Source organism: Caretta caretta, chromosome 1 (genome assembly GCF_965140235.1).
Source record: "Caretta caretta isolate rCarCar2 chromosome 1, rCarCar1.hap1, whole genome shotgun sequence".
Classification (NCBI taxonomy): domain Eukaryota; kingdom Metazoa; phylum Chordata; order Testudines; family Cheloniidae; genus Caretta; species Caretta caretta.
The window spans coordinates 27,478,172-27,504,653 of NC_134206.1; the positions used below are offsets into that span (position 1 = coordinate 27,478,172).

General features: G+C 40.8%; 1 protein-coding gene across 1 annotated transcript in view; it reads right to left on the bottom strand.

The window, feature by feature from the left end:
- Positions 1 to 7,734: 7,734 nt before the first annotated feature.
- Positions 7,735 to 26,482, bottom strand: part of SLC36A4 (solute carrier family 36 member 4) — a 248,388-nt gene continuing 229,640 nt past the window's right edge. Inside the window, exon 11 of the mRNA XM_048842769.2 lies at positions 7,735 to 15,762. Coding sequence (XP_048698726.1) covers positions 15,455 to 15,762 — 308 coding nt within the window. The 3' untranslated portion in view covers positions 7,735 to 15,454. The remainder of the gene's footprint in view (positions 15,763 to 26,482) is intronic.

The following is a 26,482-nucleotide window of genomic DNA, read 5'->3' on the forward strand; positions in this document are numbered from 1 at the left end:
AAATTTAGAGGCCCCCAAGACAGAGATATATCAGAGCCAAAGCAGCATCACTGATCATTCAACCAGATAAGGTTTTTGCTCTACTGCCCCAACAAAACTTCCCTGGAGTCACAGATCTCCATTTGGAGAATGGCAGCCAGCCAGCACAATGCTCCAAGGATTTTTCCATTCATGTGTACATGATTTTCAGAGAGGCAGATACTTTAAAAAACAAAACAAAACATAATTCAACATCAAAGACGTTTTCAGTCTCTGGTCTTATTTTGTCAGATTAAACAAACTTTTTAGCTACTGTATAATTGTCCTGATGTTGGCCTTTATGTACGGTAGAGCAGCCATAAACATCTTTGGTTTATGTCTTTATACCTAGGAGAGATTTAATTCTCCTGTGCCGGATCTGGCCTGCGGGCCATAGTTTGCCCAACCATAGGGAGCAGTCACCATCTGACCACGCACCTGGATGCTGAAACATAGATACCACTGAGCAACATGGTAACAGGGCCCAACCCTCTACAGGGAAGGTGGGGGCTCACCTGAATGAGTCAGAAGGTGACCGAGACGGAGAGTACTTCCATACAGCCCACAGAAGTGAGCCTCCCAGCCTGGGTCGAGAGACTTGGGCTTGTGCTGGCATTCTGAAAACAGCTGTCTAGACAGCACTGCCATGCTATGGGTTCAGACTGGAGCTCGGCCTGGTGAGGGGCTGAAGCCATTGTGCTGACGGGAGAGAGCTCTCCCATAGGCATCAGACGAGCACCTCTGCGAGAGGCAGTAGCTATGTCAGCGGGAGAAGCTCTCCCTGCCAACACAGCGCTGTCCACTCCAGCGCTTAGGGTGGTGGACTAGTCACACCCCTGGGCAACATAAGCTATGCTGGCATAACCTGCAGTGTAGACAAGTACTAAGAGTGAGAGTTTGTCCTGTAACTTACGAGGAAAGCAGATCTAATTTAGCTTGCACTGAGGTGTCAGGGTAGATGAGACAAAATATGTACGTAGGGCGCTGTTTTGGAAACCTTTTGTTTTGAAATGCTTTGTGCCAACTGCTCTATAAAAGAGTTTTGTTTTAAGAAGGTTGTGGGTCACAGGATCAATGGTTCAAAAGGAGGATCAATCAGGTGCCCAAACTGAGCCAAGCACACATGGTAATAAGCACTCAGGCGCTGGTCTAAAAGTGGAAGAATGGCAAGATTCCACCCCAATGCAGCCAAGGGCTAAGGGCCCAAGACCTGAGGTGACTGCGCTCAGAACCCAGAAAGGAGACAGAGTGCAGGTAGCCCCACAGCCGTGACAAATGCCCATTAAAGAGCAAATGATATTGACAAATTAAAGATATAAAGGGAATAGGGTAGAATTTTAGGCGAATGAGACTTTGATGCATTCCGTTTTCATACAAAAATACACTTTTGGTTGTGCCTTTTTTTTGTTTTTATCCATTTCTTGCAGCTGTAGACAGGTATCTTAGAAATGTTTTGGGATGACTCTCCCTTTATTTCTTTCATTCTTCTCTTTCTCTTTCCTATTTTCTTTTTTAATCTCTGGACTATTTTGCTAAAGTTATTTCCTCGCTCCTTTTCCATCAGGCTATTTGATCTGCTTCTTCCATCCTCTCTGATGGCTTCTCTTTGGATGGAGACCCAGCTACTTGCTGTAACCACCTCCACTAGTTTAAACAGCTCTTACTGTTCTCTGAGCCTGTTCATTGGAGCCACTTCTGTTTAATTATCGCCTGTCCCACCTGTATAAGACTCAGTCTGTCTGCACCAATTTTTCAGCGGTATGTTTAGGTTCCTAATCTGCTACATTTCTCCTAAAAATAAAATACTGGCTAGGACAGGACAGAGGCTGTGTTCTGTGATTATATATTATGAGAAGGGCTCCCCCTTTTTGGTTACTGTTGTTCTGATAGCATTGACTAGTTGTTGAATGTGGTATAATAGATAAAACATGTCCCTATGCAACATGATGCTGAAGTTTCCAACCGAGTGGAATGAGGGTATATTTGATCTACCTTCAACTGCAGTTCTGCTTTGAAAAGGGATTCTAAAATTAACATTGTGGGGTTCCATTTTTATTGCTCTTCAAAAAACCAATATCAAATTTGCTCAGAGTGCAAGTAAAATTACGTTTTTTTTCCTAGCCGCAAACATGGGATCAAGTAGGTTTCTCACTGGCATGCACAGCATCACCAGCAATAAATATTCCAGAAGCCAAGTTCTGCCTCATTTATACCTGTTCAGTCGAGTAAACAACTGTAAATGAGGATAGTAACTGGTCCCATACTTGGAACTTGGCTTTCAATTGTATTGATGATGCAAAGTTGGAATGAACTCCAGTTCACTCTCAGCTGTTTTGTTTCTACTCAGCTAATTAGAGTAAAAACTAGAGCTGTCGATTAATCACAGTAAACTCACGCGATTAACTCAAAAAATTAATCGTGATTAAAAAATTAATCACAGTTTTAATTGCACTGTTAAATACTAGAATACCAATTGAAATTTATTAAATATTTTGGATGTTTTTCTACATTTTCATATATATTGTATTCTGTGTTGTAACTGAAATCAAAGCATACATTTTTATTATAAATATTTGCATTGTAAAAATTATAAACAAAAGAAACAGCATTTTTCAATTCACCTCATACAAGTATTGTAATGCAATCTCTTTGTTGTGAATGTGCAACTTACAAATGTAGATTTTTTTTGTTACATAATTGCACTCAAAAACAAAACAGTTCAAAACTTCAGAGCCTATAAGTCCACTCAGTCCTACTTCTTGTTCAGCCAATTGTTAAGACAAACATGTTTGCTTATATTTATAGGACATAATGCTGCCCTCTTCTTATTTACAATGTCACCAGAGAGTGACAACAGGCATTTGCATGGCACTTTTGTAGCTGGCATTGCAAGGTATTTATGTGCCAGATATGCTAAAAATTCATATGCCCATTCATGCTTTGGCCACAATTCCAGAAAACATGCTTTCATGCTGATGACGCTCATTTAAAAAAATGTGTTAATTAAATTTGTGATTGAACTCCTTGGAGGAGAATTGTATGTCCCCTGCTCTGTTTTACCAGCATTCTGCCATATATTTCAGAAAATAAGACTCCAAATATGCAGAGTTGAAGTGCGGCTTAAGAGAGGACAGCATGTTATTGCACTGCTGCTGATGCAGACCAGGAAGCAGATTGTGACTTGAAGTGTTTACCTACACTAGCTGGTGCATGATACTGGGAATGGAACCAAGGTTCCAACCACTCTCCATCCATCTGTTTGGGGAGGCAGGACTTAGTTGATTCTGTTCTCGCCCCCACTCTGGAACTTGTGGTATGGATAGCTGGTCACAAGGGAGAATGGGGTAAGAGGGTGTCAAGGTTCCTCCCCCACTCTGAACGCTAGGGTACAGATGTGGGGACCTGCATGAAAACCTCCTAAGCTTATCTTTACCAGCTTAAGTCAAAAAGTTCCCCAAGGTACAAAATATTCCACCCTTTGTCCTTGGATTGGCTGCTACCACCACCAAACAAATATTGCTTACTGGGGAAGAGCTGTTTGGAAACGTCTTTCCCCCCAAAATACTTCCCAAAACCTTGCCCACTTCCTGGACAAGGTTTGGTAAAAAGCCTCACCAATTTGCCTAGGTGACTACAGACCCAGACCCTTGGATCTTAAGAACAATGAACAATCCTCCCAACACTTGCACCCCCCCTTTCCTGGGAAATGTTGGATAAAAAGCCTCACCAATTTGCATAGGTGACCACAGACCCAAACCCTTGGATCTGAGAACAATGAAAAAGCATTCAGTTTTCTTACAAGAAGACTTTTAATAGAAATAGGAGTAAATAGAAGTAAAGAAATCCCCTCTGTAAAATCAGGATGGTAGATATCTTACAGGGTAATTAGATTCAAAACATAGAGAATCCCTCTAGGCAAAACCTTAAGTTACAAAAAAGATACACAGACAGAAATAGTTATTCTATTCAGCACAATTCTTTTCTCAGCCATTTAAAGAAATCATAATCTAACACATACCTAGCTAGATTACTTACTAAAAGTTCTAAGACTCCATTCCTGGTCTATCCCCAACAAAAGCAGCATATAGACAAACAGAGACCCTTTGTTTCTCTCCCTCCTCCCAGCTTTTGAAAGTATCTTGTCTCCTCATTGGTCATTTTGGTCAGGTGCCAGCGAGGTTACCTTTAGCTTCTTAACCCTTTACAGGTGAGAGGAGTTTTCCTCTGGACAGGAGGGATTTTAAAGGGGTTTACCCTTCCCTTTATATTTATGACAGAAGGTATTATTTTACATGGCTGTTTTTCAAGAGTAGAACTGCACAATAAACAAATCAGTTTGGGTTACATTCTCAGGTCCTCCCAATCAGGACCAAGGTCCCATTATTCTAGGTGCTGTACAGAAAAACACAGACACTGCCCAGTTATCACTTTGAGGGTTGACAGGTTCTTATCCCAAGATCAGACCCAGTACTACTAAAACTACTATGTGGTTGGGAACCCCGATTTGCTCCGCTACAACACTCTCACGATAGGAACTCTTCTATATTTCCAGATAGAAAAGGAGTACTTGTGGCACCTTAGAGACTAACCAATTTATTTGAGCATAAGCTTTCGTGAGCTACAGCTCACTTCATCGGAAAAAGGAAAAAGTTAGGAAAAAGTTTTTCCTAATATCCAATCTAAACCTCCCCCACTGCAACTTGAGACCATTACTCCTCGTTCTGTCATCTGCTACCATTGAGAACAGTCTAGAGCCATCCTCTTTGGAACCCCCTTTCAGGTAGTTGAAAGCAGCTATCAAATCCCCCCTCATTCTTCTCTTCTGCAGGCTAAACAATCCCAGCTCCCTCAGCCTCTCCTCATAACTCATGTGTTCCAGTCCCCTAATCATTTTTGTTGCCCTTCGCTGGACTCTCTCCAATTTATCCACATCCTTCTTGAAGTGTGGGGCCCAAAACTGGACACAGTACTCCAGATGAGGCCTCACCAATGTCGAATAGAGGGGAACGATCACGTCCCTCGATCTGCTCGCTATGCCCCTACTTATACATCCCAAAATGCCATTGGCCTTCTTGGCAACAAGGGCACACTGCTGACTCATATCCAGCTTCTCGTCCACTGTCACCCCTAGGTCCTTTTCCGCAGAACTGCTGCCTAGCCATTTGGTCCCTAGTCTGTAGCTGTGCATTGGGTTCTTCCGTCCTAAGTGCAGGACCCTGCACTTATCCTTATTGAACCTCATCAGATTTCTTTTGGCCCAATCCTCCAATTTGTCTAGGTCTTTCTGTATCCTATCCCTCCCCTCCAGCGTATCTACCACTCCTCCCAGTTTAGTATCATCCGCAAATTTGCTGAGAGTGCAATCCACACCATCCTCCAGATCATTTATGAAGATATTGAACAAAACCGGCCCCAGGACCGACCCTTGGGGTACTCCACTTGATACCGGCTGCCAACTCGATATGGAGCCATTGATCACTACCCGTTGAGCCCGACAATCTAGCCAGCTTTCTACCCACCTTATAGTGCATTCTTCCAGCCCATACTTCCTTAACTTGCTGACAAGAATACTGTGGGAGACCGTGTCAAAAGCTTTGCTAAAGTCAAGAAACAATACATCCACTGCTTTCCCTTCATCCACAGAACCAGTAATCTCATCATAGAAGGCAATTAGATTAGTCAGGCATGACCTTCCCTTGGAGAATCCATGCTGGCTGTTCCTGATCACTTTCCTCTCATGCAAGTGCTTCAGGATTGATTCTTTGAGGACCTGCTCCATGATTTTTCCAGGGACTGAAGTGAGGCTGACTGGCCTGTAGTTCCCAGGATCCTCCTTCTTCCCTTTTTTAAAGATTGGCACTACATTAGCCTTTTTCCAGTCATCCGGGACTTCCCCCGTTCGCCACGAGTTTTCAAAGATAATGGCCAATGGCTCTGCAATCACAGCTGCCAATTCCTTCAGCACTCTCGGATGCAACTCGTCCGGCCCCATGGACTTGTGCACGTCCAGCTTTTCTAAATAGTCCCTAACCACCTCTATCTCCACAGAGGGCTGGCCATCTCTTCCCCATTTTGTGATGCCCAGCGTAGCAGTCTGGGAGCTGACCTTGTTAGTGAAAACAGAGGCAAAAAAAGCATTGAGTACATTAGCTTTTTCCACATCCTCTGTCACTAGTTTGCCTCCCTCATTCAGTAAGGGGCTCACACTTTCCTTGACTTTCTTCTTGTTGCCAACATACCTGAAGAAACCCTTCTTGTTACTCTTGACATCTCTGGCTAGCTGCAGCTCCAGGTGCGATTTGGCCCTCCTGATAACATTCCTACATGCCCGAGCAATATTTTTATACTCTTCCCTGGTCATATGTCCAACCATGTTTTATTCATGTGCAAACAATATTCTCAATTAGTTTTTTCATATCTTTGAAGTTAATTTAACTTCCCTCCCCCATATTATAATTCATGAATATTAGTCATATTTGTCAGGATGAAAACTACTATTTGAAAAGAGGAACCAGTACCTTTGGCTTCACTTCATGTTTTATATTTGTGGAATACCAGTTTAATTTGTCTCAGATATCCACACATTTTAGATGAATTTATATATGTATGTCTAAGTAATGGCCACAATGCACATTTACATCCAAGTACTTGCTCTCTGGATACTGGAAGAGAACAAGGGAGTTTCAATTACTGGATCCAAGATTCTTTAAAAAAAAAAAAACGTTAAAAAATGACAGGGTAAAATGTTCAAAAGGATATAAGTGATGTAGGAACTTCAGAGCCATTTTCAAAAGTGACTTAGGCACTTGGCCAGATTTTTAAAGGTATTTGAATTTCAATGAGACTAATGCCTACATTTAGGAGCCCAAGTCTCATTTTCAAAAGTCACTTAGGTGCTGCAACGCTGAGTGGAGCAACACCTAAATTCTTTAAAAATCTGGACCTAAGTCACTTTTGAATATGGCACCTTGAAAAACACCTAAGTTTTACCCCCTTGTGATTTTGGATGCCCTACTTAAGACACCTTAAAGAGGCCTGATTTTCATAGGGTAAATCTGTGAAGTTTATGAAAAAATTAAGCACCTAAAATTACTAATTACTAGCACAGGCTTTTAGGTTTTAGATCGAGGGTCTGAAATTTAATGTTAATTTCTGCATCAACTGGCCTCCACAGCCAAGATTTTCCAAAAAAAGGGCATAAAGGTATGCTTCTAATTCCATATATAAATATCCTGATTTTCAGAAGTGCTGAGTACCTAACCACTCAGACTTCAGTGGGATCTGCTAGGTACTCTATACTTTTGCAAATTAGGTCATTAATTGAGGTGTCTACATATGGATTTAACTTTAGGCACCCAATCATGGAAAATCTGAGCTCAAGAGTGGGATTTTCCAGATGTGCCTATGTGACTTAGGAGCACAAGTCCCATAGAAAGTCAGAGACATGTTCTTAAGACACTTAAGAATGTGAAAATTCCATGCCAATCTATGGGCTACCTCACCATATAAATATGGATGAATTCTCCATTATTGCATATTTATCTGAGACATTATGTGGTGAAAGCTGGACAGTAAATAAGATAAGGAGTACTTGTGGCACCTTAGAGACTAACCAATTTATGCTCAAATAAATTGGTTAGTCTCTAAGGTGCCACAAGTACTCCTTATCTTTTTGCGAATACAAACTAACACGGCTGTTACTCTGAAACCAGTAAATAAGATGTTTTGTAATCTTTATTTAGATACAGAAAACGTCAGTTACAGAACACTAGACAAAGTCACCCTCTTTCTTGCCCAATGTCTGAGGATAGAACATTTACAGACAAGAAAATGGTCCAGTTATTTGTAGTGCAGCCAATGATTAAGTTACATTAAAACAGTTAATACAATCCTGTTAAATATAAGTGTACATACAGTACATAAACATACTTTTCTATTCCTTCTTAGGAAGAAAATAATTCCAATGGCATACATTTTTCAATTTAAATTAATTAGTTGATGATAAAGTACTTCTATGCCCATCTTAAATACATATTAAAGCAAATGATCTTCACTTAGTCTGGAGTTTGTCTACTTGCATCTTAACTGGTTACACTTGTTACAGTACTTTAAAACAAAATAACCATCTTATTTTTTTAAAAAAAGGAGTTTGTCAGATTTCCTATCATTTAAAATCTTTGGCAATGTTTCCTTGGAACGTATGCAGAGATGGGGTCCACCTATCGAGGAAGGGGAAGAGCATATTTGGATATGGATTGGCGAACCTAGTGAGGAGGGCTTTAAACTAGGTTTGAAGGGGGCAGGTGACCAAAACCCATAGGTAAGTCAAGAACATGGAGACTGGGAGAAGGTTTGGAATTTGGGGGAAGCATGGGCTATTATAGCAGGGATAAAGGAGAGATAAGACAGAACTGGGGGGTGGGGAATCAAATCAGTATCTTAGATGTTTGTATACTAATGCGAGAAGTATGGGGAATAAGAAGGAAGAACTCAAAATGCTAGTAAACAAACACAGCTATGACATAGTTGGCATCACGGAGACTTGGTGGGATAATACATATGACTGGAATATTGGTACAGAAGGGCACAGCTTGCTCAGGAAGGACAAGCTGGGGGGCGGGGAGAAGAAAAAAAAAGGATGGAGCTAGGCTGTTCTCAGTGGTAGCAGATGACAGAACAAGGAGCAATGGTCTCAAGTTGCAGTGGAGGAGGTCTAGGTTGGATATTAGGAAACACTATTTCACTAGGAGGTTGATGAAGCACTGGATTGTGTTACCTAGGGAGGTGGCGGAATCTCCATCCTTGGAAGTTTTTAAGGCCCGGCTTGACAAAGCCCTGGCTGGGATGATTTAGTTGGGGATTGGTCCTGCTTTGAGCAGGGGGTTGGACTAGATGACCTCCTGAGGTCCCTTCGAACTCTGATATTCTAGGATTAAAAAAAAAAGGGAGGAGGTGTTGCCTTATATATGAAAAATGTATACACTTGGAGTGAGATTGAGATGGAAATAGGAGACAGACTTGTTGAAAGTCTCTGAGTAAGGATAAAAGGGGCATAAAATAAGGGTGATGTCATGGTAGGGGGTCTACTATAGACCACCTAACCAGGAAGAAGAGGTAGGTGAGACTTCTTTTAAACAACTATCATCATCATTCAAAGCATAGGACTTGATGGTGATGAGGGATTCAGCTACTCAGAAATCTGTTGGGGAAACAATACAGCAGGTACAGATTTTCCAATAAATTCTTGGAATTTATTGGAGACAATTTTTTATTTCAGAAGGTGAAGAAAGCTACTAATGGAGAGGCTGTTCTATATTTGATTTTGGCAAATAGGGAGGAACTGGCTGAGATTTTGAAAGTGGAAGGCAGCTTGGGTGAAAGTGATAATGAAATGATAAGAGCTCATGATTCTAAGGAATGGTAGGAGAGAGAACAACAAAATAAAGACAATGGATTTCAAGACAGACTTTAGCAAACTCAGGGAGTTTGTAGGTAAGATCCCATGGGAAGCAAGTCTAAGGGGAAAAACAATTGAAGACAGTTGGCAGTTTTTCAAAGAGACATTATTAAGGGCATGAGAGCAAACTATCCCACTGCATAGGAAAGATAGGAAGTATGGCAAGAGACCACCCCGGCTTACCCAGGAGATCTTCAATTATCTGAAGCTAAAAAAAAAAAAAAAAAAAGTCCTACAAAAAGTGGAAACTAGGTCAAATCACAGAGGATGAATATAAACAAACACCACAAGTATGTAGGGACAAAATTAGAAAGGCCAAAGCACAAAATGAGACCAAACTAGCTAGAGATGTAAAAGGTAACAAGAAAACATTCTACCAATACATTAGAAGCAAGAGGAAGACCAAGGACAGGGTAGGCCCATTACTCAATGATGGGGGAAAACAACAGAAAATGTGGAAATGGCAGAGATGCTTAATGACTGCTTTGTTTCAGTTTTCACCAAGAAGGTTGGTGGTGATTGGGCGTCAAACATAGTGAATACCAGGGAAAATGAGGTAGTATCAGAAGAGGTTAAAATAGGGAAAGAACAAGTTAAAAATTACTTGGACAAATTAGATGTCTTCAAGTCACCAGGGCCTGATGACATGCATCCTAGAATACTCAAGGAGCTGACTGAGGAGATATCTAAGCCATTAGCAATTATCTTTGAAAAATCATGGAAGATGGGAAGACTGGAAAAGGGCAAATATGGTGCCCATCTATAAAAAGGGAAATAAGGACAACCCAGAGATTTACAGACCAGTCAGCTTAACTTCTGTACCCAGAAAGATAATGGAGCAAATAATTAAGCAATCAATTTGCAAACATCTAGAAGATAATAAGGTGATAAGTAGCAGTCACCATAGATTTGTCAAGAACAAAGCATGTCAAACAAATCTGATAGCTTTTGTTGACAGGGTAACAAGCCTTGTGGATGGGGGCGGGGGGGGGGGGGAAGTGGTAGACATGATATAGCTTGACTTTAGTAAAGCTTCTGATACTGTCTTGAATGACCTTCTCATAAACAAACTAGGGAAATGCAAACCTAGATGGAGCTACTATAAGGTAGGTACAAAACTGGTTGCAAAATCATTCCCAGAGAGTAGTTATCAGTGGTTCACAGTCATGCTGGAAGGACATAATGAGTGGGGTCCCACAGGGATCAGTTCTATTTAATATCTTCATCAATGATTTAGGTAATGGCATAGAGAGTACACTTATAAAGTTTGCGGACGATACCAAGCTGGGAGGGGCTGCAAGTGCTTTGGAGGATAGGATTAAAATTCAAAATGATCTGGACAAACTGGAGAAGTGGTTTGAAGTAAACAGGATGAAATTCAATAAGGACAAATGCAAAGTACTCCACTTAGGAAGGAGCAATCAGTTGCACACATACAAAATGGTAAATGACTGCCTAGGAAGGAGTGCTACAGAAAGGAATCTGGGAGTCATAGTGGACCACAAGCTAAATATGAGTCAGTGTAACGCTATTGCAAAAAAAGTGAAAATCATTCTGGGATGTGTTAGCAGCAGTGTTGATAGGAAGATACGAGAAGTAATTCTTCTGTTCTACTCTGCACTAATTTGGCTCAATTGGAGTATTGTGTCCAGTTCTGGGAGCCACATTTCAGGAAGGATATGGACAAACTGAAGAGTCCAGAGAAGAGCGACAAAAATGATTAAAGGTCTAGAAAACATGACCTATGTGGGAAGATTGAAAAAATTGGGTTTGTTTAGTCTGAAAAGAGGAGACTGAGAGGGGACATAACTGTTTTCAAGTACGTAAAAGGATGTTAAAAGAAGGAGGGAGAAGAAAAATTTCTTAGCCTCTGAGGATAGGACAAGAAGCAATGAGCTTAAATTGCAGCAAGAGAGGTTTAGGTTGGACATTAGGAAAAGCTTCCTAACTGTCAGGATAGTTAAGCGCTGGAATAAATTGCCTATGGAGATTGTGGAATCTCCATCATTGGAGATTTTTTTAGAGCAGGTTTGACAAACACCTGTCAGGAATGGTCTAGATAAAACTTAGACCTGCCATGAGTGCAGGGGACTGGACTAGATAACCTCTCAAGGTCCCTTTCAGTCTTTGATTTGGTCATATTTGGAGTTGATGATCTCGCAATAGTTTTATTTGAGACACTTCAGTCTTCTTCAGCACAACATGATCCTGAGACCACAGACTTTTTTTTTTTTTAAAATGACTGAGCAGGCCAAACAAACCTAATATGTGAGTGCTGAAATAATAAAAATCCTACACTGTAGGTGAAAAATAAAAATGGTATAGTGGAAAGCCTTTAAATATATTAATAAACAATTTAAAAATCTCTTAAGTGACACATTTAAATTAAATACCACCCATTAGACAGCAGTACTGACCCAGAGACTAAAAAAAGCTACTTCATACTCACGGGGTCAGTGGCAAGGAGTCTGAGTGAGAGACTGCTGAATGACACCATTAGGACTGATGGGATGTGCCATGGGCAGTCTTTATGGTGAGATCTGTATGGGTTAACACTTGGGTCAAGATTTCCAAAGCTGGAGGCCTAAAGCTAAGCTTCTAAGTCCTTATTTAGGCACCTAAGTATGTGGTTTGATTTTCAAAAAGTCTGACCTGCACTCACTTTAGGGAGTACTCCTGGGTGCTTTTCAAAATCAGGTCACATCTTCAGGGACTTAAATAAGTATGTGGGAGCCTCTCTTTAGGCACCCACCTTTGTTAGCCTTGGCTTTGGTAAATAGCATCAGGTGCACATCGACCTGTACTAGCCGAAGATTACCACCATGTTCTGCACTGGCCAAATATTTCTGGTCCAAATCCTTCAGCATGTTGGCAGAAGCACAATCTCAGAGGACTTTGCTATAATGCAGCAGACTGAGAACAGATGATATGAAAGGATTTGGCAATTATGCATCTTCTAAATACACACACAAATAGAAAGAGCTGCCAAAACAATAAGAGAGAAATCTAAGTTACGTTTACCAGTCGAATTAAAAATATATGTAGAAAATGTTCAGGATCAATTAAAATAAATCTCACAGCAAAAAATAAATAAAAAATGTGTTTTGATGCTACTGTCTAGTGTACCTTTTTTGTAAACAGGTTTCGTCACCAAACATATATTGAAAAACTTGGCTGCAATATCTCCTCGTGAGGGGGCAGGACTCATCCCTGCGGCGCCTCCTGGTGGTCGTCCAGGGAATTAGTGTTTCCAGCCTCCAGAGTGCCCTCTGCAGGCCAGTGTCCCACTTGCTGCTGGGCCTGAATCCCTCCTGGACCCCAGTGCCCCTTTCAGGCCAGGATGCTTCCCCCCTGGCAGTACCCCCACAAATCTGGGTCTCCCCTCCCCAGGGAACCCCCACCCTCTATCCCCACCTCACCTCAGTCTATGGCCACTGCCAGTCATCAACTAGCCCCCAATCCCTGGGGTAGACTGCAGTGTAAGTGCCACTCATCACTGGCAAGGGGGGTTTGGACCTGCTGCCTTTGCCTACCCCTGGGCCACCCTCTGCAACCCCAGTACCCTTCTTGGCCTTTAACAAGGCCTCCAGCCAGGGGGGGGGGGGGTTCACAGGCTGGAGCTCCCCAGCTCCTCTGGCCTTCCCCCAGCCCTTCTTCTTTCTAGGTACCCTGCTTAGCTTCTAGGCAGCCAGGCCCTTCTCCCTCAACAGCTATAGGGAGAGTCCTCTGTGGCTTCTGGCCCACTGCCCTTTTATAAGGGCCAGCTGGGCCTTAATTAAGCTGGCCACAGCTGTGGACAGCTACTCACTCAGCTTCCTCCAGCTGTTCTCACTCCTCTTCCTCCTGCAGCCCTCTCCAGGACTGCTTAAACCCCTTCAAGGCCAGAGCGGGGTAACCACCCCACTACACTCCTTTAGAAATAGCTTAAAGGCTTAAATACTTGACTCTGAAAAGTTAAAGTTACTTTTTGCCTGTCCAGTCACTGTCCTTGTATGGTCCTTGGTGGCACCTTAATATTACAGGTGCTGGGTATGTTAGTAACATACCGTTACATCTGCATTCCTTTAAAGTGCCTGCCAAGTATTTGTTTAATTTTGTCCATGCTGAAATGAAAATGAGAGCGCTGCTTAGAACAATTGTTTGAAAAACTACATGCAGTTCACACCATATGCTACTATACTGAATCCCTATTGGAAACACTTATAAAATGGACATGAAAGCCTATAATGCTGATGCCATATGGTAGGTGACTGGGGAAATATTCTGAAGGCAAGAAAAATATTAGCTATTGCTCTGTCTTAAATGTGCATGGACATGAGGGGAGAGGTTTTATTTCCTCAAGAAATGTTATAATTAAATATATTCTTTAGAAAAGCATTTTTATAAGAAGAAAGTTTGATAAACTCTTTTAAAAAAAATCGAGAGTTTTTTCAATTAAAACAACAACACTTTGGTTTGGGCATTCAGGGTGAAATTCAACAGAGGGGGTCCAGAAAGCCCAATACAAGCCCTCAAAATAGAGCTTTCTAATATAAAGGATTAAGTGGTGCACTGGCCTGAAGCAAAAGGATGACTTTCCCCCACAGTTACCAGCTTTCCTGGATACTCTTTTTATTTACCAAAAATGGTAGTTGGGGAGAACCAAAATACAGTAATGTGAATGTTAAATACTAATGAAGGCAGAACATAATGCAAAAATGATTACCCCATTGTATATGCTGCTACAATACAAATATAGACAGTCACTCCAATCTTTTAGGAATAGGTAGAAAAATACAGCATTTCATGTATTTGTACAGTTGCAGTTAAGGATAGATTCACAAAAGTGTTCTGTTTAGTTTTTTAGGACAGCAGTTACCAAAAATATATCAGAATAAACTACTTACATCATTATTTGTGAACTTGGATGTTATCTTGTTATCTACTTCTGCATCATTAAAGAGTACATTTTTTCTGATACATGATGACATTCTGTGACACCACATACAAAGCCCAAAGGCCATAAAACACCAGGTTTTAAAAATTACTTGTTCTATGACTGGAAGTAGCATACCCTTCAAAACTAAGGCCTTGATCCTGCAAGCTGTTCCACATAGTCAGGATAGGGATGGAGGACTTTCCTGAAGGAATTTGGTATCTTTTACGTACTTCAACTGAAATGCTTGTTATTGATTTGGATTGCACAAAAAAGTGACCTTGTGCCTAATGGCACATAAACTGACTGACACTGGTGGTCTGCAGTACATGTGCTAAGCATTAAGACCTTGACCCTGAAGGCCTTAGGTCTTCAGAACTCCATTGATGCCAGTGTGAAAAGACTGCAAGAACAGTCATAATAATTTTTCAAAACCACATTGATTTAAGACATACTAACGCCCATTAATCAGAGCGAAGAACCTATAGTTGTTGAAAGGAAACACTTCCAGATAGTAAGTCTACAGGTCCCTAGAAACATTACTAACAATCCAAGCTATATATATTGTAACTATTATCCACTGGGGATAAATTCACCCCTTCACTGAGAGCCAGCAGAAGATCTACACACTACTTAAGTCCCACCTCAGCTCCTTAAAACAGGGCTTAAATGAGATGTAAGTGGTACATAGGCATCATGTTGGTGCTGTGATGCGTGGGGTGGATTTCACCCTTTTGAGTAGGCATTTTGATTTTCTGACGAATGATATTTGGTTGCACATGCAATTCATATATAAATATTTCCCACCCTGACACCTAAACAGTCCTTTCCTTCTCTAGATAGAGCAGAGGAGGCTTGAGAGACTTAACACAGAGATCTGGTCTGAAGGAGTTACAGAATGGGCAAAGGAGGAAGAGGAGGAAAGAGGTGTGTTATTGTTCAGAATTTATTTGTTCAGTTCATTTGAATATGGCCCATACCGCCAAGTACTGGCTCTATCATGATCTTTTGCTCCTAATCAGAACCCACACCCAGGAACAAAATGATTCTTGGTTCTCTCACCATTAATTGAAACCAGTCACCAAGTGCATAGTGTTCAAATCTTCAAAGGGGCTCTCTGTAGTGTTAACTAAGACTGTCACAGCAGGATAAATGATCTCTTCAACTGTCACATATGTCCCTGTTATAAAGCCAATGATTCCAATAACAGCTATAAAGATGTCTTTAAGTATCATCCACACACTTAAGTTTTCCTTGTAAAATGTGAGGATTTCAACCAAAGGTGGCAGGATCAATGCCAAAGTGCTGCTGCTTACGGCGCCAACAAAAGAAATCACCAGGTCTAGGTGAGGGATCAAGACTGCTACAGCACCTGAAAGAGATAACAAGCATTTTTTATCTTAAGTTTAGCATCTTCATTAAAATAAAAGCTTGACAGCTACATAAGCCAGTGAATCACAATCTAACAAATATCGAGCAATTTACCACTCATTTTTAATTCTAATCAGTGTAGAGCCCCCAGACTTTACTAACAAATAAGGATAGTCTGCAACACAAAAAGAGAGGAATGCACTTATTTCTGGGTTAGATAAGTTTCAGTGATAATGTAAAGTACCTCACTTGATTTTCAGATCCCAAAGTGAATTTGCAGGGCTGGCAGTTCAAAACATAATCTTTTTGTACATGTGGAATAAACAAAGTTTGCTTTGCAAATCATTGAGACACAAGAGATCTGAAATTGCACGGTGACACTTCTATACTCATTTTTTTCAAGAGAATGACAGGTCGAGAGGAGACAGGTTTTGCAGTGGAAGGGGAGGCTGTAAGTAGCACAGGCTATGCTAGGCAAACAAATAAACACTCACACAGAATCACCCTACAAACTACATCAAATTTGAGGCCCTGGTAAATGATATCCATATTAAAAAGTAACTTAAAAATTAACCAAAATGGACATACAACTTCCTGACCATTTGGGATCCCACGGCCACCGCAATCCCCTCTGATTTGGACATCTGTCTCTTGAAAAATATCAATCACTAAGACTGTTCAGTTTGTAAAATACCTTTGACAGGTTACCAATTTACCAGACAAAGAGTTCAGTCCAGACAGACATATTTAGAAACAGGAATGATTGAGCCTTCCAGCACCGGGTGGTTGGTCTTTGTCCCAATACTGTAAAATTCTACAAACTGATTTCATTGTTACAAAAGAATCAGGGCCTCTGATGTTTTTAATCTCTTTGTCTGGAAACTCTAACCAAGATGTTCTAGTCACGATTTAGAACCATACAAGTGTGGTAATGAATGCTTTCAGTTCTGTATTATAAAACAGTTGAGCAGAGGCTCCAATCTAATCTCCAGTGAATGGTAGGGAAAGCTGACTTTTCCTTTCACAAATGCATCTCCTTTTGGCTGGCAGAGATTAGCACAGACTAATCTGCTAATTAGCAGACTAATTAGCTGCCTCCTTGGAATAGCTAAATGGAAGGAAGGGAAAGGGGAAAACCGGTATGAAAACCTCCAGCATGACAGGAATCATCCACAAAACATTTTTTGCTCTTCATTTTTATATTGCGCCACATATTTCCCAACCGCCACCTCCCTCAACTCACGCACCTACACTCAGCTTCAGTACAGTGCCTTTGCCTTCAAGAAAAATGGTAGTGGAGTAATGTTTATAGTATATGGCAATAAATAATGCAATGATTGGAATGAAGATACCTTTAGGTAGCAAGTGAGGGCAAAACCTAACTAAGTGCATACCAATGTGATCTTTTCTCAGCCTGACAAGCACCACTTTGATTTCAAACGGAACCTTACAAGTTTTGCAGACTAATATCCCAGATGTAGGCCTGTTTGGGCATATGTCTTGAATTCTGAGGACAGCTGAAATTAGAAAGGCAACTTTCTAAAATAAATGTCGTTCATGTATCACAATAAACTTGTGGCACTTACCACTGCATGATATTTGCATCACAGCAAAGACCTCAAGAAGTTTCAGAAAAGGATTAGGCTCTTTTACGATTAAGAACAGCATCTCTAGATACACTATATAACAAAGACTGGATTTATGACCCTTCAGAATATTACAGGGCTCTCCTATTATGCCACCCTATTAACAGAAGATAGCTGCAAAGTAAATGATACAGACGTCTTGTGGCAGCTGTGGTTTGTGAATTCCACAAGGTTATAAAAGAGAATGCACTGACACTCTGTCCAGAGGGAAGTAGGGGGAAAGACAGCGGTCCTAGAGAAAACCTTAGGTTCACCCAGATACGTGGAGAAAGCTTAGACTCTGTTTTATGTTGTGATGTTATTCCGTTCACAATAAAGTCCAACACCTGAAAGTGGGTATTCGCCCTTCTATAGTGTGGAGCAGATTTGGGGTGCCACCTTCTTACACACTCCGTAGATTAAAGTTTAAAAGGCTACCAATTCTCAGGCTTCTTGGCATGAAGTCATTTCTCCTGTTTAGGACTGGATGGCTTTAGTAATATGGGGTTAGGGGATCCAGTAACCCTCGATTCTGGATAGCTGTAAGAGCCAAAAGTTTTGTGTGGAGGATAAATATAATATCTACTTTAAGTGATGGGTCCAAGAGAACAGTAGAGCATGTAAGTGCAGGTGGCTTGCATACTGAAAACCACCCTGAAGTGAGTAGCTGTACAGCATATCCCATTATTCACAATGGCTGAGAACACTTAAGCTTAGTCAGTCCCTAATTTAACTCTCTATTCCTTGTGTAGCCAAAAGTCCTACTGAAAACAATAAAGTAGGCACCTTGGGTGCACAAACAATGCAGAATTGGATGCTCAGGTCTGGACATAAGAACATAAGAATGGCCATACTGGGTCAGACCAAAGGTCCATCCAGCCTAGTATCCTGTCTGCCAACAACGACCAATGCCAGGTGCCCTAGAAGGAGTGAACCTAACAGGTAATGATCAAGTGATCTCTCTCTCTATATTGGACAATTGGCAAGCATACTTAATAACTTAATACTTGTACCGTATTACATAACATTAAAGTTTTCAAAAACTGAAGTTGAAATGTTTGTGCTGTGTGGTAAAACTCACAGTTAATAAATTTGTTGAAGACTGATGGAGAGAGCTGCACATGGAGAGAGCTGCACATTTTATTGTCTTGCTAGTGAAATGGATGCAGTGGGAGTGCTCATTCAATATAGCTTCTTAACTTCTGTAACAGACCCCTTTCAGTGCAACAGAAGTGCTGACAATTGAACAGGGTTATTCATTACTTATATTTAATTGGAATGTTTGAAAATGTTCTTGATTAAAAAATAGTGAAAGATTTTTTAAAGATAGAATTTTTTAAAGATAGAAATACATGAAATTAAAATATATACATTGTAATGGTTCCTTTAGACTGGAGAAAGGCAGAAAAGGGGGTACTTTGGATTAGATTACGCTAAACCAATCCGGATTGTTTGGATCCTGGTCCTATTTTATATTAATCTCTCCTTTCCTCCAGGACAGGCAGATCTATCTGGCCAATAAAATACAAGGCTGTAAATAGACTCATCAAATATGTGTAGTATAAAAACCTCTTCCTAATACACTGTGATAATCATCAGAGGGGGAAATTTACCTGTCCCTAGAAGGCCCTGATGTACAGGGGTACAGATTGGGTGGCTCCATATCCTCCATGAAGCAGGGAGATAGTTTCCTTAGTGATCTCTAGGAGGAAGAGGCATGACTGCTGAAGGGGACTATCCATAGGGTCCTAAGGGTTAAGAAAGAATCCAGCTGTACACCCCAGAGCAGATAAGAAGAAAGTATAGGGACTGAGTTGTAGGGGTAATAAGCAAACATCACATAACGGTGGCACACAGCATACTCAAGGCCTATATTGGAAGCGTCTGTCACCACTGTTGTTACAGACATGTACCTGAAACCATATATTCTGCTAAAGATTTCAAATGAGAGGAAATGTAAACAGGGTGGTAAACAAATAGCATATAATTATGTTAATGAGATCAGTTAATGAGTGTATAGCACCTCAGCAATGTAATGCACCTGGAAAAACAATGATGCATGTGTTTTTAACAAACTGAGAGGAAAGAGAGTCTTTGGTTAAGACCCTAGACTGGGACTTGGGAGATGTGGGTTCAATCCCTCCCTCTATCACAGACCTTAGATAAGTCACTTAGTCTCTCTAAACTTCAGTTCCCCATCTGAAATGTGAATAGTATTTCCTTTCTCCTGCTCTTTGTTTGTCTTGTCTAGTTACAGCATAAGCTCTTTGGATAGAGACTGTTGCTTACTCCATGCTAGGCACTTACAAACCCAATGAGCCCTGACCTTAGTTTGGGCTTCCAAGTGGTACTGTAATACAAATAATTAAAAAAAAAAACCAATAAGAATCATTTGATTTCTACCTCTTCATAATGATTTGACATTTAATATCTTAGCATGAGATAACAGAGCAGAAACCATAAGGACTGTTTCATGCATATAGATTTGTAGATCCCAAGGTCAGAAGGGAACCATTGTGATCATCTAGTCTGGCCTCCTGCAAGTCTAATGCCGGTCCTGCTTGGTGGACCCCTGGAAGCACAAGCCTCCCCCCAGGGGGCCCCAGGCCCCTGGTTGAGAACCACTGGTCTAGCAGAAACATTTCAGAAGTGAAACACTTCATATTTAACTCTAAGCCAAATTAGAAAAGAACAGTTTAGCCAAATAGATCTGTGGAAACAGTCACATTTAACAAGTTACAGTTAACTAACTGGACATTCATCCAATAGTTCAAATTCCTACATAGCCACTCTGAACAGGAATAGGACATAATTTTTCATTTACACTGCTAAACATTCTGTTTTCTGTGTACTGCGGCTTTAAATGTTGGCAGTCTCCATCATTTTGCAGGGACAACTATATGGCGGCTGACATTTTGTTTCAGTTCAGATGCAGAATGTTACACAATAAGCACCTACACTCTCTCCCTTAGAGATACTACATTAGTCCTTTCTTTGTTGTTTGCCTTAATCTGAAATAAAAGCCACCTAGGCTGAAAATTACATATTTTAACCTTTTTGTATGAGAACACTGTATTTTGGGACTTGTAAAGCTATCCATATTTCCAGTGTGGGTGTTTTAAATAGATCCAGTATCACATTTTTATATAGTTTAAACTGTTCTTTTGCTAGCTTGGCTTTTTTAAATGAGAAATGTTTTGACTCCATCTTTTTTCATTTCTGCTTTGGAAAAGTGGTAAGAATGAAATCTGTAATCATACTGATGGGAAAAGCAGCTAATACAAAATTCTTTAAATGAAAACACAATCTCAACAGGATTTTAACTCAATACCTTTAAAATAAAAAGCAAGAAGTTTTGTCTTTATAGCATCTATGGTGAAGATTTTCAAAAGCCCCACCAATTTTCAGTGGGATTTGTGGTCCTAAAACCATTAGGCACTTTAAAAAAAATCTCTTCCTATAGGACTTCCAAAATAGCATTTACAGGGATGGGAGTAATCCCATACTAATGCACAACAGACATATAATGAGGATGACTAAGCATAAAAATGAATATAGGAGCAAGCATATTTCTGAGGCTCTGTCTACATAGGGATTTTAGCAACTCTTGTAGCTGCACCATCCAAATTGCTACAAAGACAGTTTAAATTCGTTTAGCATGATATGCACCAGTACAATTTAGCCTTCTTTCTAGCTACAGCAAATGATTTTGCACTAGTGTAAACTGTCTCTTCAGTAAGGGTGTTCATTATGCAGTTACCCTTGTGGCTAAAATGCCACTGCAGACAAGGGCTTGGTTCACACCAAGATTCCCACATATGCAACATTTAATGATCAAACATAATTTACTGAAGTTTGGTTCAGCAAAAACACGTTAAACCCATGACAATGAAAGATAATTTTCCCAAATGTAGTTTTATATTTTACCATGAATATTGCAAGGGCACCAGTTTAAATTATTTAACTATGCATTGTCTTAGTGATTAGGTCTATGGAGAAAACACAAGAGAATAAGTTCTACGAGTTGGATGGGTGTGGCTATACCCAAAATTCCCCAAGTAGATTCCTTGAATGATGGTAATGCCCTTTTTTCTAACCTGGCTTAAGTCACTTTTGTGACTTTCAGCATAGGAATGTACTAGGAATAGAAGGGACTTATATAACGAGCTACGTTTACAAACATTTAAAGGGACACTCTCAAATCAGATAAAGAATTTATTCTAAAGCTAGAAAAAATCAGGAAGATCACAACCGACATGTGGAGAACTTTGTGGGATGCCCAGGGGTACTAAGATATTCACTAGCCTAAGTACAGGAGACAGCCTCACAAAGATGCCTGACATAGGCTTGAGTATTCAAAGTACAGCTAGCTGGGATCATGGTTCTGTGACTGATGTGCTTGACAGAAGAGCAGATTCAGGAAGTTTACAAATTAGGCTTTTTTTCTTACTCTACAAAAAGGAAAGTAACCAGTAGAAACATTCCTTTAGGTTGTCTGCAGAGACACGCTTCAAAAGTTTGCATCCATGGTTCTTCCTGCCATTTCACAAATGTTAAAATTTTATATTGCTACACTGCCTTCCAGATACCAAAAAAAACCCCAATCCTGCAAATGCATCCATGCAAGTGGACCACCCATGCCCACGGAGAGTCTCACTGAAGTCAAGGGGATTCCATTCAGGCACAGGGGTATGTCTGTGTGAACGCAGTTGCAAGGTTAGGGCCAAAGATCACAAATAAAGGAAAATCACTATTTTATAAAAATGATAATATATTTAGAAAGGTTTCAGAGGAACAGCCGTGTTAGTCTGTATTCGCAAAAAGAAAAGGAGTACTTGTGGCACCTTAGAGACTAACCAATTTATTTGAGCATGAGCTTTCGTGAGCTACAGCTCACTTCATCAGATGTATACCGTGGAAACTGCAGCAGACTTTATATACACACAGAGAATATGAAACAATACCTCCTCCCACCCCACTGTCCTGCTGGTAATAGCTTATCTAAAGTGATCAACAGGTGGGCCATTTCCAGCACAAATCCAGGTTTTCTCACCCTCCACCCCCCCACACAAATTCACTCTCCTGCTGGTGCTAGCCCATCCAAAGTGACAACTCTTTACATAATCAAGTTGGGCTATTTCCTGCATAGATCCAGGTTTTCTCACATCCCCCCCACCCCCATACACACACAAACTCACTCTCCAGCAGAGTATGGGTATACTTGATTATGTAAAGAGAATTAACACACACACAAAATATGCCATCCTACGCTCTGGATTTCCCACTGCATCTGATAGAAGAATTGGGGCCTAATCCTAAAAGCACCTACCAATAGGACCACTCATGAGTAAAATTACTCATGTGTAAGTGTCTGCAGGATGAAGCTCTGAGATCATAAACTTTTCAGGACAGTGCAAAGCTCAGTTAGGAAGCCATTTGCAATGTAACAACAACTTTACTCAAATCACAAACTCATGAACCATATATATCCTATTCTTAATTACCAGTTGATGGTGCTCTTCAGATTTACTACCTATATACATACAGACGTATACATAGACACTATTTTTCTATGAAACACTGGTAACAATTTTTATCTGGGCCACTCAAAGACTTTTTATAAAGTGTTACCGAAGTGTTTTAAAAAGTTGCAATGTGCCATTCATGCTTGTTGCTACGAAAGCCCCACAGCACATTGTAAATTCATTGATTACAGTACACTCCTGTTTATCTGAAACCCCATTATCCAGACCTCCACATTCTCCAAATCCCTTTCTTATCCCCAGCATGAGGTACATACTACAGAGGGCATGTATCTCATGCTGTGGGACAAGAAAGGGATTTGGAGAATCTGGAGGTTCAGATAATAGAGCAGAGACCCCTAGCCAGGACTGCGAGGAGGAGAATAAGCCCCCTGCTACAGAGGAAGCCACCCACTGCTGAATGGTTCCTGCCCTCTCTCTTATCCAAACTCCCAATTATCTGAATAAAATCCACGTCCTCCAGGCCATTCGGATAATGGGGAGTATATTGTGATTGATATTTCTGAACTGTGGCCCCTCATGTCTACTCAGTGTTTTATTAACATGCAATATAGAGATGGAAGATATAGATGAGAAAGTTTAACTGAATAAATACACACATAAAACGACACCTACGTTTTGCTTTAAGATTTGATCATATTCTGCTTGTTAGTCACTCTTCAGAGTGAGCAAAAAATATAACTGTAAATGTAAAATTCAAATTTAAGTTACTACTCAACTTTAATATTAACTACTAAACTTTAGTCCATAAATACTGTATGTGTGTGGGAGAACCAGTGCCAAAGACATGTCCAGTAGAAGTTATAATTATGATTCTTTATCCCTCAAGCTTCTTGCATTATCCTTTCATAACCAAATTCTACATTCCTCTAAAGATAATTAAAAGGAGCAAATCATGAAGATAAAAATAAAAAATATTTTTCTGTGCAGGCCTTTCACCAGCAATAGAGCCCATCAGGTTGCCAAAAATTACATTAATTGCTCTAGATTATTTATTTTCTTTCATTACCTCTTTAGTTCTATAATTTATTTAATAAGAGATTAAGGAGAATAATAAACAAGGATATTAAATTATAGAGCAAGGAGGTTCTCTTGAGTAACTAAGCTTTCTGCTCTCTCATTAAAAGTCTTTAACCTGTGTTTGTCTTTTTTATGTGCTGCTGTTCCCAATAGAACGGACACATTAATCTGGTAGAACATAGCCTATCAAACAGTAAGTGTGCTCAAAACTGACACAGAATAGTGCAATGACAGGAAGAATGATACAGGGCTCTACCTAATGCATTTTTCAACTGCATTTGTGCGGTAAAGCCTCCTCTGGGTTTATATCCTATTCCTGAAGAGCAGGAAGGCTTCAACCAGCATCTGCAGGAGACCGGCACTGCAGGGGCACTAGCCTAGACCCAGTGGTCTATACCAGATCAAGGAAGGATGCAGTGAATACAGCCCAGCAGGGCTGACAATAGTACTCCAGGGGAACCAGTCTGAGGGCTAAGTGCTGTATCTCAGAGCCATGAAGACTCTCAAAGGTAGTGTCAAGGTTCCTCCCCCACTCTGAATTCTAGGGTACAGATGTGGGGACCTGCATGAAAACCTCCTAAGCTTACTTTTACCAGCTTAGGTTAAAACTTCCCCAAGGTACAAATTAATTTTATCCTTTGTCCTTGGAATATCCACTGCCACCACCAAAATCTAACTGGGTTTACTGGGAAACGTAGTAAACCCAACCCCCCCCAAAATCCTCCCAACCCTTGCACCCCACTTCCTGGGAAAGGTTTGGTAAAAATCCTCACCAATTTGCATAGATGACCACAGACCCAAACCCTTGGATCTGAGAACAATGAAAAAGCATTCAGTTTTCTTACAAGAAGACTTTTAATAGAAATAGAAGTAAAGGAATCACCTCTGTAAAATCAGGATGGTAGATACCTTACAGGGTAATTAGATTCAAAACATAGAGAATCCCTCTAGGCAAAACCTTAAGTTACAAAAAAGACACACAGACAGAAATAGTCATTCTATTCAGCACAATTCTTTTCTCAGCCATTTAAAGAAATCATAATCTAACACATACCTAGCTAGATTACTAACTGAAGTTCTAAGACTCCATTCCTGTTCTATCCCCGGCAAAAGCAGCATATAGACAGACAGAGACCCTTTGTTTCTCTCCCTCCTCCCAGCTTTTGAAAGTATCTTGTCTCCTCATTGGTCATTTTGGTCAGGTGCCAGCGAGGTTACCTTTAGCTTCTTAACCCTTTACAGGTGAGAGGATTTTTCCTCTGGCCAGGAGGGATTTTAAAGGGGTTTACCCTTCTCTTTATATTTATGACAGGTAGCTAGGGTGAACAGATAGCAAGTGTGAAAAATTGGGACAGGGGGTAGGGGGTAATAGGAGCCTATATAAGAAAAAGACCCCAAAATGAGGACCGTTCCTATAAAATCGAAACATCTGGTCACCCTAAAAGTAGCCCAGAAAGAGGGTGGAAACAGGGGCGCAGGCTGAAGAGAAGCCCTTAAGGACAGAAGAACTTTTTTGTTTGTTGGGACTTTTAGCTGGGCTTTTGCCTCACTAGAAGGGGTTAAGTTTTGATTGACTTGGCTAGAGGGTTAAGCCACTCTTGCACAAGTTGGTGTCTGGGAAGACGAGGAGACCAACCACAGAGGAGGGAAACTAAAGCAGGGCATGCTTGCTGTGCCATGCTCAGCCAACAGGGAGCACTACAGAGCAGCCACACCTCAAGACAAGTTAGTAGCAGAAGTGGGGTCACAAGACCACGCTTCCATCAAGGAGGGATTATGGGGCAGAGAGATAGAGATGCCTTCTTTGACTGGGGAACATTCATCTTCCCAGGCTGGTGTACCAGGGGGTGAGGGAGAGGCAGGATGGGTATGGTGAAGCCTTTAACAAAAGTGTGGAAGACATTCTGCATCTGCTCATGGTGCAACAATAAGAGAGAGGCAGGCAATCTTCCTGCAATTTCTGGAGGATTAACAAAAACAGCAGTGGCAGGATGTACCCCAGCACTGGCCAGTGAGAAAAATCCTGGTGTGCTTTAGGGACAGGAAGGTGAGGCACATAAAGATGGTTTGCCCCTTGTACAGGAGAGAGAGCAGCTCCTCAGGGCTCATATGCTTTCCCTATGGGAAGATGAAACATATTAAGAGACTGTCCCACTAAGAGCTTGAACTTTGGGGAAAAGGACTGTAGCAATGAAGTGATTAGAGACCCCAGAAATAAGGAGCAGAAATTGAGCTTCAAGACACACCTGAGACAGATGGAGGCAGAAAGGAACTGATTTAAAGAACAACTGATCCACAGACAGGAAGCAAAAAGGGGTCTGGAGAATGAGATTTCTACCCTCTACCAGCAGGTAGCAGCTCTGTAGAAAGACTTAGGGCCATGAACACAGAGAAAAACTGTGCTGATAAAGGGGTGAACGCAGAAGGGCTGGAAAGGACAGTCTCTGTAATCTTGGCAGCCCTGGGTGTGGCAGACAAAAAAAGGCCTATGCAATATTGGAGTGCACAACTGTGAAAATCCTGGTTTTGGTGC